The following is a 15,072-nucleotide window of genomic DNA, read 5'->3' as shown; positions in this document are numbered from 1 at the left end:
TCAGCCCTGATGGAGAATTTCAGCTGTTCTGCGTTACAGGGGGAGAGCACCCCTGTGGAAACTTGTATTTCAGTTCAAATGGATGCGTGTGTTCTCATCGATCCTCTGCAGAACACACAAGTGTTTTAGAAGATGCCACACTAAGTATACTAGCTCTACTGAGGACTGAAGTTGTAAGATAGGAGTAGCCTCTGTAGTGCCAAAAACTTAAGACTTAACAGCTTCACAAACAGTATCATCCAGAATGTTTTACAGGCGTTGGGTCTTTCGTCCTGTAAGTACTTTATTTTCAGCTACGAGTTCAAGGCAATTGCCCTCAATGGCAAGCGTTAATATATGGTATTCTGACTGATATTCATATGGTTTAATGGAAGTTGGTGATGGATGAAACACTAAACAGAGTTTGTTCTCACACTTAAAAATAAGGGGTGAAACGATGCTTTGTCAGTTGCACAACAGAGGCAACAGAAAGAGGGAAATGGAATATACCTGCACTTCAAGATATTGCAAATAGTCTGTTTTGTTTGTTATTTCCTTGGGCTGTTGATGTGCTGGCAAATTCACCTGGTGTCAGGGTGCGGCCAGCACATGAATCCAACCGAAGGAGCAACCATGCAGCAATGACACCAAGCCTTTCAGGTTCGCTCCAAAAGGAAGCACACCAAGTCAGCCCCCTGGGCTGACACACACAGACACAGGGCTGAGAGTTGGGAGGCTGTTCAGCCTGGAGGTGAGAAGGCTCCGGGGAGACTTTCCAGCACCTTCCAGTACCTAAAGGGGCTACAGGAAAGCTGGAGAGGGGCTTTGGACACGGGCGTGGAGTGACAGGACACGGGGCAATGGCTTTAAACTGAAAGAGGGGAGATTTAGATTAGATATAAGGGAGAAATTTTTTACATTGAGGGTAATTGAGGCCATTGAGGCACTGGCACAGGTTGCCCAGAGAAGCTGTGGCTGCCCCATCCCTGGAAGTGTTCCAGGCCAGGTTGGATGAGGCTTTGGGCAACCTGGTGTAGTGGAGAGAGTCCCTGCCTATGGCAGGGTGGTTGGAACTGGATAAGTTTTGAGGTCCCTTCCAACACAAACCATTCTATGATTCTATCATCTCTCTACTGTTTTCAGCATTTTCTTCCTCCTTTAGACAGCCTTCAAACACAGCCACCACTCAAGGCTCAGGCAACCATCATGCACCAGCGCGCTGCCCTGACTGTGCAGCTGAAAGGCAGTGGAGCTACCAGGGAACTGCAGGAACCAAAATAGCAGAGAAACCACCATGTGTGGGGCTCAAGACAGCCAAGTAGTCGTGGACATTGAATACAAGAGAAGTGGAGATGAAAACCAAGCAGTAAAACAGAGATGTCTTCCCCTGTAATGTCTGTTTTACTAAAAGCAGTGTCCAAAACACATGAAAAACAGGTCCCGCAGGTTTCAAGCCTAACAACTTGATGCCATAAGAACATATTTCGGTATTTGCTAGTCTAAATATCCTGTCCCTTCTGCCTTCAGAAGACATTAGAGACTATTTCTAACACCCTGGCAGATCATGACATCTCTGCAAGGTTTCCCTGGCCCATCGAGCCATCTCATTTCTCAACATAAGGCACCCATGGGCTACCAAGCGGCCTCTCCGACTGCGCAGAATGGGAAATTCATACCAGCCCATCCAGGTTATAACACACCAGAGCCACATCACTTCTGTCCTGAACAAGGAATACTGATCACATCCTGCAGCTGGCTGTACTGGCTGTCATACTGTCCCAGCTTTGGGACTCTAACTCACTTTTGCAACAGCTGGTAACCGTAACACCCTACAAGAAAACAAAGTCTTGCAAAAAATCACGTACACTGACTTGAGATTTTCTCTTGGCCCACAGTTAGAAGCAGTACCTGAACATCAAATCTAGGCTAGCTGCTACTGAAGCATACTAAAGGAGTGCAAGAAAATCAGGCTGACCACTTCTGAAGGGCTACACCAGGGAGAAAACAGCAAATAACGAGGTCCATGCTGCTACGTGAGCAGATGAATTACTTGGGGCAAACTTGGCTCCTTTTCAAGGGAGCAGAAAAAAGAGGCAAAGCCAGCAGTGGCTACTGCATTGAGAAACGTGAGTCAGGAGGTCTCTGCACTGCTGTGCTTTTCTGCTAACGAGGTTAGTCCAAACGGGCACCATATCAGTTCTCCTGGTGCTGAGTTCGCTTAAGGTTTTGCTTAAACTTAGCATCAGCTCACAAAAACTAACTTATTTGTGCAGTGTGAGGCAGTCCAAGTACAGAAGTGTGAAACAGTACAGAAACTGAACGCTGATTGAGACAAAAATATTTTTTCCTAATGCAGACACGGCCTACTATAGTTTCTGAAAAATTAACATATATCTTGATCACGCTCACCCTGAAATAAGGCAACGGAAAGTTATTCCTCACAGGTAATCTGCAAAATAAAAGTTAAAATAATTTTTTTTAAAAAAGTGAGGAATACACTGACCTGAAGCCCTTAGTGAGCAGGCTGTTTGGAGTTTGAGAAGTCTAGAGGCCAGCCTCTCGCCAGCACACTCTTGCCTGCGACTGCCCGAAGCACTCCCTGCTTCCCAACCTGCCGTCCTGCCCGAGTTACTGCCTGGCTTCGGCGGTGCCTGCCAGTACCGAGCCTCTATCCAACCCCAGCTCCATACGGATATCCTGAAAAAGGACATGAGGAGAACAAAGGGGTTTTTCAAAGGACCACGCACAGGTGTAGCTCGTGTTGTAAAAAACCCCACGCGACAAAAACGCTGCAGGATATCACACTGCTGCCTAATGGCTTCAGAAATGGAACGTGAATCCGCTTTCCTAAACGCACAGCCTCAGGGAAACTGAGCTGAAGCTGCGGACACGACTTTAGCCGCACAATTTCCCGACTTTTGGATGTTTCTCGGTGCATCTAACATAGATTTTCTTCATAATTTAATCAGTAGCTCACGCACACACACACAGATACATGCCACAGGTAAACAGGTAGAAAAATGTAGATATCTGCACCACTTTGGATTAGAGTTAGTCTCCTTGCAATCACCTAACGGCGATGGGATTCAAATGCTAATTAGTTCTGAATCCAGCCCTGGGCGTGTGTTACTTAACCAAACACTGAGCGTATTTATAGACACACGCAGAGCGTTGCTCTGCACTCTTTCAGTGACCAGAGACCGATTTTATATGAAACTTCCTTGCTTTGTTATTTTCTTCCCGTTTAAAATGTGCCTAGAAGTTATTTCATTTAAATCAACCTGTACGTAGAGCCCATATCTCTCTTTTTCCCCTCAAACCCCAATCCAACTACGATCACAAAGATTCACTACTGTAAGTAACTCCAACACAAGCAGTAAGTACGTGCACAGATGTGTGTATGTACACACGTACACACGCGTATAGACTTTACGGTACAGCTGTATCCTACTTCAGGTCACATTTATGTTAATAAGTCTTTTTAGCACATTCCACATTCATTAGCTAAGCTTCCAGCAGCGTTTTTTCTCACTTACCTGAATCACACCACTTCTCTTGCTCCGCGGTAGTCTTTTCCCGAAGCTCACCCGCTGCCGGTCCCGTGTGTCCGAGGGCACTCCTGACCACGCTGACGGTGACCACGGGTGGTGGTACTTCTTACCACGAAGTTCCTCCTCACTGATTTTCCTACTCCAGACCCGCTCAGCTTCAGTTCTTTACTCCTCAAGGTCTTCTCAGCTGTCTGCCCAGGGAGACGGCGCGAGCGTCCCTACGGCCCGCGAGCGGACAGGCGGGCACACGCTCCTGGAATGGGTCCGCCCGGCTCCTGCGCCCCGGCTGCTCACCGTGGGTGACAGCCACGGGCACAGCAAAGAGCCCGGGGCGGGGGCAAAGGCAGCACGCACAGATCCAGAGGGACAGGCTAATGTGACAGATGGAAACCACGCTCTTTAGATTACAGGTTCACATTTAGGAAAACCGGGCTCTTGAAGCAGAAAATGTGTACCAAATCCCTGAGGCTCCAGACGCTGAAAGCACTTTCCATCAGGAACACAATCTGCAAATGAAGAAAGAGAGGAAAGATTAATAACACCAAAAGATGCTACAACAGACAGCAGCAACGCAGGCCCTTCTCATGATCCGCCTTGCCCGTGTGCACCCCTCTGCGCGGGCTGCCCGTGCGTTCTGCCAGCACTTCCCAGCCCTGCCGCCAGCGCTCCCCTGCCCTTTCCTCCCACCGCTCCGGCCCGGAGCTCCCACACAGCCCTGGCAACCACCTTCACTTACAAACCCCCTTCAAAATCTGTCCTGAGCTCCCCAACCAGACCAGATAATATTCTCGAGCTTGCTTTGCGACCTTTTCCTGCTACAATGCCCCTGGGGTCATCATTCATTACACCTGAATTCCTCAGCTTTTAAGTTCTGGGGACTTTCTTCCTGCTCAACCGGTGGATGGGAGTCCCAGCTGCTCCCTGCAGGCTCCCTTCGTTAGCTCCAAGGTTGCCCTCCCCTGTCCCTGAAAAATCTGGTGTTAAAGAGTTTCAGATTCCCGACTCCTGGTTACACGAGTCCGTACAAGATTGTTTGCTTACCCACTTCATACTAGCGAGAGGCAGTTGTTTTACGAGACGAAACAACACGAGACCTGTCGCTGAGAGACAAAGTTCACTCCACAGCCACCAACACGACACAGGTGGCTTTGAGGAGATGCTGAAGACAGTGTGATCTCTGCCAGCTGTTTGAGCAAAACTTACCCGAGCCTCTCTCTGGCATTATCCTTCCCCCTGGCATTTACTGTATGTGTGTGCAAAGTGGTGACAAGGAGCAGTTTTCCTCATTGCCCGATCTCTCTACAGAGACTGGCAGAAGTGGGCAAAACAGAGTAAGCAAAATGGCTCTGTTATGTGGACTTCCATCCCCGAAGAAACCCGGAGAGACAAACACAGAAAATTTTCTTGCGTTAAAAAGATGGCTACACCTGCGGAGCGTAGGCTCAGACTGGTCTCAGCTTTCCTCTCACTCTGGTACTAACTTGCATTGACTGTCTGCAGTATTTTCTCTGGGAAGGAGCAGAGGATCTGTCCTATACCTCATTCCCTGTTAAAAAGTGGCTAAAACGCAAAGGACAGTTAGTCCTTTAAACAAGTTCTTTACTGCAACGTGTTACTTTCCACAGGCATCTTCCCCCAGGGCACCCAGGGGAACCTATTCAGATTCCTGTTTAAAAAAATGGTAATTTACAACGTTCCTCCTTTTGCTCCTTCTTGTGCAGTTTCAACAGCCCCCAACTGCAGAAGGAAGAGTGGGAGAGGCAAAGGGTTAACATTCAAGGCATGTATATGCAAAAACAGCAACACCCCCCCACTCCCCGATGCTTTTAGTTTCCTCAATCGTTCAGCTGCTGCTCCCAGTCGGACTGGTTGGAGAAGATATTTTAATGGTTCAAGCCCCAGAGCGTATAATCTTCCCCACTGACACTGACTCACGCGCCTCTCCCCGTGTTTAGTTTGAGGGACAGCAAACCTTTATGGTCACCTTTTGTCCTGTGAAAAACAAACTTCTCCTGCTGTAAGCCTTGCTCTGTGCGCACATCCCCGAAGAGAACGCTGCCTGTTTCAACGCCTCCGTCCTTCTCCCAGTTTTTTCATTCGGCCGGTACGATGTACGCTGCGGCACCCGGACAGGCAGCAGACTGGCACACTTATTACTGAAAACGTCCTCTTTGTCTCCAAGACAGCTCGAGCACGCCCAGCTACCACCCGAACCACACACAGCTGCTCAGGAGCCTCAAGATGTGTTTCTGAGACGAAGCAGCAATTCAGTCCCAAACCGTTTGGTCCTTGTCCTGTGTCCTGAGACTGTTAACGAGGGTGCTAATCTTGCAGTTCGACTTCCAGAAGGTCAGCATACTCCAAGGGGCTGCTGCTGGACCAGAAAACGCAAGCTTTAGGTGGAAGGAGCCTCTTCTTAAATGTAGTTATAGAATCAGGGATGGTTTGGGCTGGAAGGGACCTCAAAGCTCACCCAGTTCCAACCCCCCTGCCATGGGCAGGGACACCCTCCACTACACTAGGTTGCTCAAAGCCTCATCCAACCTGGCCTTGAACACTTCCAGGGATGGGGCAGCTACAGCTTCTCTGGGCAACCTGCTCCAGTGCTTCCCCACCCTCAGAGGGAGAAATTCCTTCCTTAGATCTCATCTCACCCTCCCAGTTCTCGGCTGCTGCCCCCCCTGCAGGTGGCGAGATGGACCCCACAGAAAAGCAGCAGAGGCACCACCCGATTCCCGAACTTTGGGCTCAAGACACGATTTTTGGGTTACTCTCAGGTCGATTCCCGAAAGGACGGGCCGCCGGATGCCGGCGGGACGGGCCGAGGAGGGCGAGGGGCGGCCCCGCACCGGCCGTTCAGCCCGAGGCCGGAGGGGGCCGGGGACAGCCGGAGGGGCCGCAGGCGGGGGGGGGCCGGGGGTTACCTGCTGGTGTCCGGCCTCCGGGGACGGGTAACTGCAGCGTCGCGGCGGGCGGGGAGCCGGCGCTGCCTGGCCCGGAGGCCACGGGGATGGCCGTGCCGGCTGTGGGGCCGCCGCGCCGCGGCCCAGGCCGCTCGGCGGGAGCGCTGGAAGGCCGGGAATGGCGGGGCACGGGGCCGCGGAGCGAACCCCCGCCTCACCCCTGCCTGTCCCGCGGCCGCCCGAGTCCTGGCGCGAGCGCTCGTTGTCGTGAAACACAGAATCAACGGAGTTCATGAGCTCGAGGGCAGAACGTCGTTTTTTGTGTGTCTCGTTCCCGCCCGCTCCCCCTGCCGTCCCCGGGAGGCGGGAGCGCGCGGGCTCCTGGGCGCTGGCGGCGGCCGCCGGGCCCGGGAGAACGGCCCTTCCGTGGGGCGGGCGGCAGGGGGGTGCCGGCCGCTGCCTGAGGGCGGCTGTCGGAGCGGCCCCGGGGCTCTGCGGCGGAGCGGGGCTGAGGAGAGCCTGCGCGCCGCGGTGAGGCCCCGCGGGGCCCTTGCGAACCGCCGCGTCCCTCGGCAGCCAAACCGGGCCGCGAGCACGCACCGCGCGGGACGAACCGTCCCCGGAAACACGCGCGCGCAGCCTCTGCGCTCCCCCCGCGGCTCTCGGGGCGGGAAGCGGGCGGCGCGGCCGCCTGCCGCGTTTCGCGTTGCTGCCGCGGTTCCGGCACTTTCAAGCGCAGGCGCTTCTCTACATCTGCACTTCCGCCCAGTCAGTCGCGAGCTCACGGTGAGAGGTCCCGGGGCGCGCAGTTAGCGGCTGGGGCGCGCCAGGACAAACGCCTGGGCACGAACGGGGACTGGGCAGCTAACGCCGAAAATCGGGAATTGCCGGATGTCAGAGCGTTTGAGAGAAAAGCGGGAAGACACCGTACCAGGGTGCCAGACAGGACGCTCCCATGGAGCGTGTGGCACGGTGAGCGCTGCGATCACTGACACCCCAGGCGTGATCTGGCGCAAACGCAACGTACCGGGGTGTAACTTTCCGCTTAAAGGGGTTTTACAAAATGGAGAGGAAATACGCAGCGTACAGGTGATGACCAGGAACTTTAAGGTCAGATTGTTAATGAATTCACGTGTGAAATGAAAATCTATATACAGGCTTTTTAAAATTTATTACCATTTCACTCAACTGTGCAAAGCAACTCGCTTCAAAGTAAAATAAAGCATGGACTTGCTGTTTGCCTTGTAGATGGCTGACTCAGAACCTCAGGAAGGGAACTGTGATAACATGGTAAAGATCATGGAGGACCTGAACAGGGACTTAGAAAAACTTCTGGAGGAAATGGAAAAACTAACAGGTACAGGTCTTTGTTAAGAACGACGTGTTTGCCTACCAGAGTCAAGGCACAGAAGAGTTATTATTTAAATTTATTGCTGAAAACTTCCCTGTGATAGAATTGCAAGTGCAAACAACCACCATCAACTAACACCCCAATTAATTCAGAGAAAGCGTGCAAATAATCTACAAGTTTCAGATGGCTCAGAAAGGAAAATTAATAGGTGATGGGTCCTCAATTCAGAGTGGGGGTTGAAAACTGAAATAATACTAAGGTATTTAATTTACAACTATTAAAACATAGTATGTAAAATGAAATTTAAGTCTGAAAACCAGCAGCATCCATCGTGCTCCTCAGGTCAGTGCGTAACACGGTTAGTTCCTCAGCTAAAATAGAGAATTCTCTGTGAACTTAAACTCAGTCCTGCATGGATGGAGAGAATTGCATATTCCTACCCATGTTCTGCAACAATTCTGTCAGAAACTGTGTGCACATAAGAAGAATACATGGAACCCTTTAATTAAACTAATTATAATTAAACACAATTTATGACTGCCATTGAGAAAACTACATCAGTGTATGCTAAAACAAAGGGAAAGCATGAAATTAGGTGCTAAAACTATTTGCTCTGCTTTATCAGATACTCATTACTTCAAAATCAATTTCATTATGTAGGTTGTTCTTAAAACCGTCCTTTCACCTCCATGCTGAAGTCTCCCTGGTCTTACTCTTCCTCCCCTAACACAAGCCTCCTGACCGTAACTGGTCTGCAGAGAGGAGTGTTTGGTTCATTTATTTAAAGAGTCTGCTGAACCTTTCTTTTTGCTTACTGATTTGGTTGCAATTTTTAGGTGAATGTGCCTATCTCCCTCTTGTAATTTTCAGTCAGTCAACTTGCACGCTCAAGTATTTTGAATCATTCATAAAGAAGAAACAGAGTAGTGTTTTATTTAATGACTGTGGGCAGTTTCTACTCTATTTGACAGCAGGCCTCCCCAACATAGGATCTGAGCTGATAATAATTTGTCTCCTTTAATCTTTTATTGAATCTGCTGTTGCTTTTATTCATTTATCTGTAATTCCCAGCTCAGTCGTGTCTGTTGGGTTTACAGTGCAGGTAACCTGGCTGGCCTACGACATGGTGGTCACACGTACCAACCCCGACCTCGCCAGCTCCATGAGGCGCCTGGAAGGTGCCTTCCTGAGCTGCAAGGAAGAGGTGCAGAAGGAATGGCAAGAGGCACTAGCTGAACCAAGAGGTGAAGAGCAAAAGAAGGAATAATTTGGATTCAGTCATGCTGGCAGAACTACATCCCTTGGAAAAATCACTCCAGACTTTTTGTTTTCCAGCAGTGGAGAGTTCACAGACACTGTGGAAAAGGGATTGGCTTTCATCTCACTAAGAACTACTTGTTATGTACACCTACCGAAGTGTTTTAATGAGCTTACACATGTATATATTTATACAGTTGAAGATAAAAGGTAACCATGTGTCTGTTTTTATTATGCTCACCAACAATCCTTGTAGTGCGTGCAACACAATTACACACTTTCCCTGTCCTCCTTCCTGCATAGTCTCTTCGCCTGCCATATACATGGAATTCTTTGACACCTGAACAAATGGTAGGGGGGACAAGGGGGGAATTACACTGGACCATCGCAGGTGAAACTCTAGATTTGCAGATAGACTGGCCATCTCACACTGAACTAACCCAATCAAGTGTTCCACTTACAGAATTCTATTAACACAGACAACTCATCTCTACTTTTGTTGCCTCGTATTTTTAACCATTTCTTTCTTTGGACCGGTTTTCCCAGAAAGACTATTCCTCTTAAAGGCAGCAATGTCTCATTTAAGAAAAATTTGTTCACTGTTACAGACTACACAGCGTGTGGTGGAGTCTGTGGGATTGCTGCGGAAACCAAATTAACCACATTACAAAACGTGCTTTTCTCCTTAAGTTCCTACCGGGCAATATTAAAAAAAAAGGAAGCAAAGCAAAGCCATTAGTTTTCTTTTGCAGTCACGCTGTGGGTTAAGAGCACCACCTTGTGACTTGCGGGTAACGCACACACGAGCATTTCACCCGAGCAGGAAGGCAGTGCCAGCTCTGGGAACCAACTTCCCTTTCATTACCATCGGTCTCGTTTAACCAGACCGGAAGCACCAGGTAGGAACTGAGGGCACCTCCTTATCCTTTGAAGAGGCATTTCGTGACTTAAACCACATCTCAGTGAGCTGTCAAAAGTTTGCTAAGTTTTAGCCTAGGTGTTCTCTGGAGCCTGGCTGACCTCTAGTCAGGCAGAATGTTTAGCACTGAGGTGAAAAATACACAATTTCACTTTTTTTCATTGCTACAAAGTGTTTGTAGAGGCACAAATTGTTAAGAACAGCTTCTGTAGGAACGTTCTGCATTTCGTGATTTTGCTTGATCGTTTGGCCATGAAGTGCTAAGAATAGATTGATTGTAGGTTTTCCAGAAAGCTCACGTTTTAGTTAGACACTTAAACCAAGTGGGCAGTATTAAAAAAATTAAAAATGATGTTTTTAACCCATTGAGAATAGAGAACACTGTTCAAAACCGACACTTTGAAAAACTATGTCTTTTAATTAATTAAATGTGACATTCAGTGAAGTGAAGTCGTACCTTTGATGTGAAGTTGAATCCTCCTTCCTGTGACTGGAAGGCTACAATAAGGAGTAGTACCGTCAATACCGTGTTTCTCCAGAGCAAAGGGCCACGATGGAGAGCGTAGCTGTAAGGAGAGGCGGCATCTGGAAACGTTTGTTTTCAGTTCTCAAGTCTCAACGCTTTGCTTTTCTGAATTTTGGAAAATGGAATTTTTTTTTTCTGTATAGCCACCGAGTCAGAAGGCATTGGTGTCACCAGCACCGTAATGTTCTCCTCACCAGAAAGCAGACAAGTGACAGGCTATTAGCCACAGGACACCAGTTTAGTCTCGAGGACAGGTGCTTACACGCAGGTACCAGGTCACCCTGCCGTGAAGGAACAGAACGAGGATACCTGCGAACATCTCTGCCACCCTTGGTCTTCCTCCTCAAATTCTTCACGCACGTGACGACGAACACTGAATGGTGAGGAGTGGTAGGGACAGAAGGTGGGAAGGTTACCTAGAAAGGCTCAGGAAGAGAACCCACACCAGTTTTACTTGGTGGCATAAATTGCTTCCAAATTTCAGTCCAGATCCTTGCAGCAGTTTTTCCCGAAATGCGTATGGAGAGATTATGGGCTCTGTAACAGCCCTGTTTACACACACTGGTATTAAAGTCCCCTTCCTTCTGCTGGCTCTCCTAGCAGAGAAGCAAAGAGCTCCTTCACGAAGCGGGTTGACCTTCCTCCTGAATCCGGCGCTTCCTGTGGGCAAGGGCTGTACCATCCGGGCACTATCAACATGAAGCAGCAGCGACTTCTCTGGGTACCCTTTAGAACTGATTTATTTTTTACCTCCTCCCTGCGTCTGCACCACTGTAAATCACATTTACAGTTTTTTCAGCCAAAACATATCATGATATTTCCTTGTTTTTCCGTTTCTGACTAACTACTGTCTGCTTGCTTGGTTTTGTGTAGGTGCTCCGAGTTTGGATAGCTGGAACACCTACACAGGCAGTAGCATCACAAGGTTTTGAGGTGACGTGTAATTTTACACATGCATTGAGTTCTGCTAGTAACTAGGAAAGTCTCTGTGGCTCCCCAGAAAGTCAAACAGCTCATAAAGAGGACACGTGGCATCTTCCCATTCACAGAGATCCAGACTAAATAAAGGCACGTGGAGGTACTGGTAGAGCAGGTTGGTTTAGTGACCACTGAAGCTCTTGTGCCACATTGGGATCCAACCCCAGGCTGTGACATTGCTGAGATTTTACATGCAGCTTGTTATATATACCAGCACTACATTATACACAATATTTTCAAGGATGAAGGGCATGATTTAGAGGCCATTAAAAACTTGCCAGTCTTCTTCAAGTCACAGACAAAAAAACGGAAGTGAAAACAATTGGCTAGACCGACACGCTGAGCGGTAACCACAGAACACAGACCTCCCGAGCCTCTGGAAACACAACAAGGCCACTACAGGCACACTGTACAATGCATACGTTGCTCCTCACCACACTCTGGTGGTCACTAACACGGTACAACAGCACAAGTTGGACGTTAGCGTGAGGTGCAGCGAAGGTTCAGTTCTAGGCTGACACACAAGCTGCTTAACTGAGTGAAGACTCTCTGGATCTCCACACATTTAACCCACGCTCCCACGGCTGCACACGGATATAATATTGTTCAGCACAGAAATTTACGGGACACATCTCTGAAGCAGTGAGTATCTCACTACATTTGAACGAAACGGCGCACAAAGGCCTGCAGAACTTTCTTCTTCCCTGCTTTATCCTCCTCAAAAGATCACAAGCCACGGGGAGTGTTCTTGTGGCTAAGAGCGAGCAGGCAGCAGCCTCCGCAAGCAAAAAGCCTGGTTACAGGCAGGCCAACTGTTATGAAAACACTGTACAACGATTACACCATAAATGTGTAATCTGCCACTCCAAGAATAAGCTGTCCTAAGTGCCCATGAAAGGGAAGAATGCTGGAGAACAAACGCAGCACAAAAACAACGGCTCTAGGTATAACAGCATGTTAACTACTCTGCAAGTTCAACATCCTTGTAGCTAAAGTCCTCAACAAAAAAAAAAACAATCAAAGCAACAGAACACAAATAAGCACTTATCCAAGTTCTGCTGGAGGCCAGTAACCCGTAGCCTGATTTTGAGCAACACGAGCACCACAGTTGGCAGAAACAACCCTCATGACTGCGCACCAGTTCTCCATTCCCTCAGCCACAGCTCAGCTAACAAGAGCAAGTGGCCCACTCAGGGAACAGCTTCTGCCCGCCTGAGCCCCCCAAACCATCATTTCCACAAGTGCTGTAGACTTGCTGGAACTGAGCCTGCATTTTCATAACCAGGGACAAAAGGGGTTGTGCCAGTCACGGGCTTCTGTTTTATGCAAGGATGCTTCTCATCACAAAGGCAGGGCTGAGATAATAGAGACAGAAGTAGGTGCCAGGGCATCACCTGTATCTGTCCCTCAGTTTCTCCATTCAGAAAATAAAGATGGCTAGTTCAGTACTTCTGTTAAAGTAATTCCATCTGACCTACGTTTTTGCAGAGATTAAAAAAGTTCTATTGGCCTGTCATATCTCACTTGAAAAAAAAACACTTCTGAACAACTGAAGGCACTTAAAGTAGTTTTTAGTATTTACAAACATCCATTTGTATTATGGTGAAATTGCCAACCTCACCCCATCTGCCTGCAACAGATTTAGTTCTGAGCACATCTGAAGCCTACTAAAGATTATCCTGATGAAGAATTTTGAAAAGGTGCATTACTTGTCTTTTCCTCACCTTATCAAATTTGATCTTTCATGTTCCAAGGAAAGACATTAAAACAACCACTGTGTCCACCTCAACATCTTTCCCAGGCTACGGCGCACCAGACTGGACGCAGAAACTCAGTCTCACAGCAATCCTACCAACGTACTCTCGGAACCGCTGGGCAAGCGATCCGGCACCACCAGGGCAGGGTACGTACTCGGCTTGCGGTGAGCGTACTCACAGGTCAGCAGCCTTCTCCTTCCTGAACCGAGCCTGCAGCTCTCTTCACACCTCACGCCACGTTCCTAGTTCATTGCAAAAGCAAGTGAGAAATCCCCAGTGCAGTCAGCTGTGGGCAGTGCAACTCATGCATCACTAAACCTTCTCCTAGCCCTCCATGGCAAAAGCAACAGGGTGCAAGGGCCGTTCCTCACCTTCCCAGAAGCTGGAAGCAAAGTGCTTTGGAGCACAATTAACCCCTGTGCTCCCCCTACGCTTCTCATTTCCTGATGAGTAACATGAGCGAGGATCTCCAGAGAACCTCATACACTTTTTAATTATTAATAGTGTGCAAGAACAGGGAACCTAGAAGAGACAAGGGCATAAAGTACCTGCCCCATATCCCTCTGCTCTCACTCAGTCCTCCACGTGTATAGTCAGTGTTGCTCCAGACCAAGCAGCCTTCTCATGAAGTGTTTCTCATTAAAGGTTGGGCAAAGATGCATAGCGGAGAGCAGAAAGACGTGTTTCGAGGAAACAAATACACTAAGGTTTGGGTAACAGCAACTGCAAGACAGGAACATAAGAAACATGGGACTGGAGGATGAAGGACACAAGATAGCAGCTGAAGGAATGCACCGACATCCAACAGCTGGAAGCAGACTGATAACACTTGCAATGCATCTGAGTTTTTGGAAGGACCATTAGAGAAAACACCTGTTAGTAAGACAGCCAAGTACTTTGCTCGTTAATGCAAGATGGAACAGGTACAGAGCTTTTGCCAGTTTCAAATATAGTAGAGAGGCTAATAAAACTTATTTGAGACAGAAGCTTGAATAAAGCAGCAGCTACCAAGCCCGCTTTATCTTTTTGAGCAGAGTAATCTCACAGCTTGAATTCTACTGTTCACAGAACAAATGGGGAAAACAACATCCCAGTAACCCACTTGGAATCCCCCAAACTCCTGTCACAAGATGGTACAAGAAAAACCCAACCATTAACACCATCTGAGCCAGAAGAGTGGAAAGGACAGTGTAGGTTATAGCTCTGTTGTGTAATTTCTTGGTAGAAGTTGGTTTGAAGTAGATGCACCTAACCCAGCCCTGTCCTTGCACTCATATCACCCAGCACAGTTTCAGACAAGATACAGCAACACCTACTAAAGAGGCAGCTCTCATTTCCACATAGAAATGCCGAAGCAGCACACATTCAAATAAGTGTGCTGGTTCTGGCTGGGATAGAGTTAACTTTCTTCACAGTAGCTGGTATGGGCTGTGGTTTGGACTCATGCTGGAAACAGCATTGATAACACAGGGATGTTTTAGCCACTGCTGAGCAGTGCTCACCCAGAGCCAGGGCTTTGCTGCTCCTCAGTCCACCCCACAGCAAGGAGCTGGGGGTGCACAAGGAGCTGGGAGGGGACACAGCTGACCAAAGGGGTATTCCATACCATATGACATCATGCTCAACACAAAGCTGGGGAAGAAGGAAGAGGGCAACATTCGGAGCAATGGCATTTCGTCTTCTCAAGTCATCATTACACATGATGGACCCCTGCTTTCCTGGAGATGGCTGAACACCTGCCTGCCAGTGGGAAGCAGCGAATGAATTCCTTGTTCTGCTTTGGTTTTGCTTTAAACTGTCTTTATCTCAACCCACAAGTTCTCTCACTTTCACTACTCCAATTCTCTCCCC

The 15,072-nt window shown here is 48.6% G+C and overlaps 2 protein-coding genes across 2 annotated transcripts in view; both read left to right on the top strand.

Annotated features, from left to right (window-relative positions):
• Positions 1–15,072, top strand: part of LOC104374622 (alpha-2-macroglobulin-like) — a 416,004-nt gene that overhangs the window by 240,214 nt on the left and 160,718 nt on the right.
• Positions 7,202–9,088, top strand: SYCE3 (synaptonemal complex central element protein 3). Its single transcript, XM_086610660.1, has 3 exons — positions 7,202–7,219; positions 7,682–7,790; positions 8,882–9,088. The coding sequence occupies exons 2-3, from the start codon at positions 7,682–7,684 to the stop codon at positions 9,049–9,051; spliced, it is 279 nt and encodes a 92-aa protein (XP_086466786.1). The 5' UTR covers positions 7,202–7,219; the 3' UTR covers positions 9,052–9,088.

The sequence above is a fragment of the Tauraco erythrolophus genome, chromosome 4 (assembly GCF_009769465.1).
Source record: "Tauraco erythrolophus isolate bTauEry1 chromosome 4, bTauEry1.pri, whole genome shotgun sequence".
Taxonomy (NCBI): domain Eukaryota; kingdom Metazoa; phylum Chordata; class Aves; order Musophagiformes; family Musophagidae; genus Tauraco; species Tauraco erythrolophus.
Note: the sequence above shows the minus strand (reverse complement) of the source record. Positions and strands in the feature narration are given on the sequence as shown.

What these genes read in the sequence shown, in the direction of transcription:
- SYCE3 (XM_086610660.1), top strand. Translation starts at nt 7,682, where the DNA reads ATGGCTGACTCAGAACCTCAGGAAGGGAACTGTGATAACATGGTAAAG. An exon ending in GGAAATGGAAAAACTAACAG is followed by an intron (nt 7,791 to 8,881) that starts GTACAGGTCTTT and finishes TTGGGTTTACAG; the next exon opens with TGCAGGTAACCTGGCTGGCC.